The 6011-nt window shown below is 23.9% G+C and overlaps 1 protein-coding gene across 2 annotated transcripts in view; it reads right to left on the reverse strand.

Annotated features, from left to right (window-relative positions):
• Positions 1-1591, reverse strand: part of LOC102677381 (ubiquitin-conjugating enzyme E2 G1) — a 3227-nt gene extending 1636 nt beyond the window's left edge. Inside the window, exons 1-3 of one of the 2 annotated variants that reach the window (XM_006614838.1) lie at positions 1417-1591; positions 216-318; positions 16-113 (exon numbers count right to left, since the gene is read on the reverse strand). In XM_006614838.1, coding sequence (XP_006614901.1) covers positions 16-113; positions 216-318; positions 1417-1462 — 247 coding nt within the window. In that variant the 5' untranslated portion in view covers positions 1463-1591. Of the gene's footprint in view, positions 1-15; positions 114-215; positions 319-1225 lie in introns of both variants that reach the window. The other variant, XM_031510022.1, reaches the window with a different exon arrangement.
• Positions 1592-6011: the final 4420 nt, after the last annotated feature.

Here is a 6011-nt window from a genome sequence, read left to right on the forward strand (position 1 = left end):
TTTAAAAAAACTTACTGTTTGGATGCCATATTTCTGTTATAAATTTCATTCTTGGTGGCCTAAGTGGATACTCTTTTGGAAACTGTAAGTGTGCTTTGAAAAACCCACCTTCACTAAAATGCAAAAAGTATTTATAGAAATATGTATAATAAGTAATGATATTATATATATATATAAAATATTATATAACAAACAAAACAATATGATTTACTTACTATAATGTATCTGGAGGTCCAATAATGAGCACTTCCCACTGATATATGTCATTGTCATCTATGAGGCCTGCTGAAAACCCTTCTACTGGGTTTTTATTTAATTCTATAGAAAAAAAAAGAGAATTTAAATGAAATTTTTTTATATAATTTCTTATAGCAAATGAACTTTAGAAATATTATTTGTTAATGATATATATTTCAAATATATACTTCAAATATATATTTTAAATTATTTTCATATCAAATTTAAATAAATATATAATTATAATTACATAAAATACAAAAATATAAAAAATAATATCAATATTTAGAATATGCTCGAATGAAAAAGCACAGAACCGTTTAAAAATATATGTATGATTCATCATATTTTGATTAATAAGAATGAAATAACATGAAAAGAAAACTATTAACATAAAATCATTACATTAGTTCAATAAAGTGAAAAAAAATGCTTTTGTTTTTCAACGTGTATAGGTTAGGTCAAATTGAAACATATTAAATAACCGTCAAATAGCTATGAATTAATAACTCAAAAGTGACATGATATTTCATACAAAATTCAATCACAAAGCTTGGATGAAAAACAAAGCGCAATAAATTATAAAAATAAATTTTAAAACATTTCAATGTTTCATTGTGGCGTCAGAAGTAATACAGAAGTTATGGTTCGAAGAAGATTGACCTTCAGTGGTCGTTGCACGGCATGGTTTTCTCTATCTTTTTTTTAGTCTAAACCGCGTTGTATTCGGTGACGCGCGAAATGCTATAAATAACGTTGCCTGCAATTATTTTCGGTAACAGCGAAAACGGCCTTCGCTGTGCATGAAAATTATTCACAAGACAATTTAAATTAGACTCAGCTAGGATTATAAGCGAACTCAATATTAAATGCTAGGTTAAACTTATTCATGGGAGGCACACTACGGTTCCGTAGCCGTATTGATTTTCACGCCCTAATCAGGCGCAGGGCCATCAGAGAGATTACGGAAGGCTCAATTGGTGCTCACATAAGATTACAGAAGTTTTGAGAAACTGAGATATCAGCAGAAAAAATGTTCACAAAGCCATTCTCGAGGGTCGGAACACAACGATGACGAGATCGCACGAGTTTAGAGTACGAGAACGGTTCCGGCTTTTCGTTGAGCTCGAATTTAAGACACGGATCACACTTAGCACTTAAACTGCTTTTGCTGGATACCTGCTAATTGTTTTCGTAGTAGAAGCGCGGACTGTGGCTCTGACATTAATAAAAGTTCCGTTAAATAAGACTAAAGCTGAAAACAATCACTTTTGCTTGACTGGAAAGATGGCTAGGTACGTCACGGAAGCAGTGATTGCGCATGCGTTACTGCTTAAACATATGTTCTTCCGTCTTTCCTATGCGCCGGTCTGATCAAACATTTACGCTCTCTGTTGGATATTTTGCAAATATTACAGATCAAGGTATTTCTTGCTATCGATAAGTAATTTAAAATATTATTTAAAAGATAATAAAATACTTATAAAAATATTGAAAATATTATCAATTATTAATATTATAAAATACTTTTATTATTAAATTAAAGATGATTTTTTAAGATACTTATTTATTTTTACTATTATTCTATAATTATTTTAATTTATGTTAAAAACAGAAAATAATTAATTCTTTTTTGTATGGTAAATTAAATTAAATTTATAAAAATATAAATAGAGATTAATCAGAGGATATATATAATGTAAAATAATTTAATATATTTTGCGTTTTATTTCTTAGAGGGCTTATAAGGACTTAGAATCTCTTTATCATTTTAATGTCATTCGCAACGTTACCGATTCAGTATAGAATAAGATTGTAATATTAATATTAGATTTAGAATGCAGAAATTTTAATGTCAAATCATGAATAAAAATACATAACAAAATATCTCATAATTTATAATAAATATTTTATAATTTTAAATTTGATTAAAATATTAATTGGAGTTAAAATTGAAAAGTAATTTTATTTATAAAATAAATAATCAATTTTATTTCTTACTACGAAAACAATTAGCATGTACAATAATCTATATTATTAATTATTATTAACTATTATTAACTATTATTTAAATGTGTTTATTTGTGTGTTTAACTTGTATATTATTTTTATATTTGTTTTTAATTAAGATTAAAAATGTTTCTTATAATATTACCTTTCCACGAAATTTATTACACTTGATACGTTCAGACTTGTTGCCGGGCAAATCCCCTCTCTTTGTGATTCAATTGACGAATCGGAGCGCGGGAAATCATTATGCTGGTGACAGCTGTAGTGATTAGACGTAATTTTCTTCGAAGTGTGTGTGATCTATTTATTATGTGATATCTTTATAAATATTTTTTAATTGTTTGTATAAATATTTTTATCTAATTAATATATTGTTATTTAATAATTTATTGAATATTATAATTTATACTTCTTTCTTAACAATTAGTATTTTTTCTTTATTTAATTAACGGTTAGAATTATATATGTTATAAATTTATTATTAAGTTATACAATTCATGTTATAAATTTTTATATGATTTATTTATTTATATAATCGTTTCTTATTCTATATATTTTGTATGTATATTTTGAATTTTAACTTTAATTTTATATATATAAATTATTGCATGACAATTTTAAAAGAAAATTTGCAATATGTACGCCATCATAGATTTTTATGAAAAAGCGGTAAATTTGACATTAGTGAAAATTCAATATTTTATATATATACATTTTTATACTATTTTATTTTATTGAATTATTAGTGATTTTTTGTTAAATAATTTATATAATAATTATTGAAAACAAAATAAGAAAGAATAAAAAACTTTAAAAAAATAAATAATAAATTTTTGTATACTTTTAGATTTTGTTTGAAAATTTTATAGAAAGATTTTTTTTTTATTAATGTTAGTATAAATTTAAAAGATTATTTATTTAATTTTTTTGTTATTTATCTTGTTAATTAAAAATAAAATAATTAAAAATTATTTTTTTTAAAAAATATAGTTTATAAATTAATTTAATAAATATTTTTGTTTTTTAATTTTACAATTAACAAGTTATTTATTTAAATTCTATCACATATTTTAGACAAATGAATATATCAGATGAGAAAAAATTATATTTTTACAAAGAAAAAATCAAATTAGTTTGAAAAAGAAAATTAAAATTTTGATAAATCTTTTCTATTTTATTATTTGATAATATAAGATACATTCTCCGACAAATGATTATACAGATGTACAATATCTAGCAATTTCTCCATGTATTTTATAATAACGTGTACTTCCATAATGTTTTTCTTAAATATTTACAAAATAGTAATTGATTCGTATATTTATTACATATTATTACATGACAAATTTAAATTATAAATTTATGATATTTTTGAAATTTTGTTTTTTCTTTTTTTATTCGTTTCTATTGATTTTTTCATATAAGTTTTTCATCTTTCATTTTTATCTTCATATAAATATATATACTTCTTAAAAAATTAAAAAAAATTACATTACAAGCAATCGAAAGAAATAATTGGAAAAGAAGAATTAAAATATGAGACAACGTAAAAAATATACAAATTAATTATTGTTACGAATATATAGTACAAAATTTAATTTCGATATATAAAGTATGTTAATTATTTTTATTCCTGTTTAAATTATTATAAATTTAATAAACATGGAAAGCAATTTATCGTACAAACTAAAAAAAGAATGTCAAATATTATTATTTTTACTATCATATCATTTTGTTTCTTAAAATAATGAAATTTAAGTATAATGTAGTAATATATTTAATATATATTTAAAAAATTATTTTAAAAATTATATTTATGTGTAATTCAATAAGATTGGTATCTTTTTTTCTTTTTGTAATAATAGAAATGTAAAGATTTTCGTTTTAAAATCAAATAAAGAGTCAAATTAAAAAACAAATTTAAAATTCAAATAATAAATTTAAGTTTGATTAATTAATTAGTTTATTGATGTTTCTGTCTCTTCCTCAAGAGTTTGATTGTTTCATATACATTGATCAAATTCTTTCACAAAATTTCATTCTTTACAATTCTTTCATATAAATTATAACTAGAAATTTAACAAATGTAAAACAAGGAAAAGAAATAAAACAGCTTTTCGTTTCAACTCTATATATTAGAAATTTTATTTATTCGTCAAATTGATATTAATTATCCGCCATTAATTTGTCATCAATTTGTTAAATGAATAAAATTCCTTATTACAAAATGAGCATCTATATATATATATATATATATGATATTCATTAAAATAAATAGTAAGGCAGAAAATTAACAAAGTTCCCCATTTTAATTTTTTTTTTTCCAATAAAAATTATTGGACTATTTCTGTACAAAGATATACATTTGTAAAACGGACTGCTATACAAAACTGCTAGAAGGGAGCACATATCTATTTTTTTTTTTTCTCTCAGAGCGTTAGGATACCATGATTGTTGTATACGAAAAGTTTTGAATGAATATCTGATATTTCTCATCTCACGATTTGAATTGCAATTCACGCTTAAAGATGTGAAATTTTTATTTGGACAAAATCGATTGAGAGTGAAAATAGAAATTCTAAATGTTTTAATAATACTTTTCTAACATTAAACGTTAACTTTTTTTTTTTTTTTTTTCTTTCAGTATTAATATCGTACAACGTTTAATATTATGTACAAGGGTAACATAGAAAAGTTTATCAACGACGCTGTTCTTATGGATCTTGATGTTTATTATAGCGACAAATTTTTAATTCCTGATTTTCTGATGACCATCATGTCATTGTTGAATATTAAATTCGATATTTTCGAACAATTACTTGGACTCGTAAAAATCACGTCGAGTTACGTTCGAATTACATCAGGTTGCAATTTTGCGCAGGATTCGCTGTTATTACGGGAGGACGGCAGAAGCAAATCCCACCGATTCGTTAAACGCGAATATTGAATCATTTTCCACCTTTTTTTCTTTCTTTCTTTCTTTTTTTTTTTTATTATTACTTCTCTTTGTCTTAATTTTGATTTAAACTAGTTTAGTTAGTAATTCTCTAGTTTGAGCAATCGACGAACCAGTTTATTTGCTATTATTTGGTGTCTTTTGAAATTCAGTGAACGGAAAGTAGTGAAATAAGTGTATACGCGAGTGGACACGTGATCATTATAGAGAAAAGGAAAATCGATATTTGTCGTTCTTTACTTTGATTATAATGCTTCTCGTATAAATTTCTTCTATTTATTCGTACAATAAATCTGTAAATTTAATTCTAGAAAAGCTTCGAGTTTTGTGATATAAACTCGTTTATTATTTAATTTGAGAATATTTTGCAATATAATTGACTTTATGCTCATTGACAATATCATTGTTAAATTTGACGATAAATCGAATTGAACAACAACGATCTACAAAAGCTTTGAAACTCGAATTCGTCTGATTATCGAGGCTGATTATTATATCTCGATTTTTAAAATCACTGTGTGTATCGAACAATACGCAAATAACAAATGAAAATATTAAAGATACGAATATGGAGGATTCTATCTTTCCCCTTTTTTTAACTTTCCTTTTTCTCGAATATAATAGGCTTATTAATCAAAAATCCGTTTTTTTTTTACTTTTCTCGAAATTGTCGTGCTAAAGTTTCATAGTGGTCGACGAGTGCTTTGAATTCAGTCATATTTCCCTGAGGAACGAGGAAAGAAACCAGAACGCAAGGGTGTGAAATCATGAGATGCGCAAAAAAAAAAAAAAAAAAAAAAAAAGGGAA

Source organism: Apis dorsata, unplaced genomic scaffold (assembly GCF_000469605.1).
Source record: "Apis dorsata unplaced genomic scaffold, Apis dorsata 1.3 scaffold_198, whole genome shotgun sequence".
NCBI lineage: Eukaryota > Metazoa > Arthropoda > Insecta > Hymenoptera > Apidae > Apis > Apis dorsata.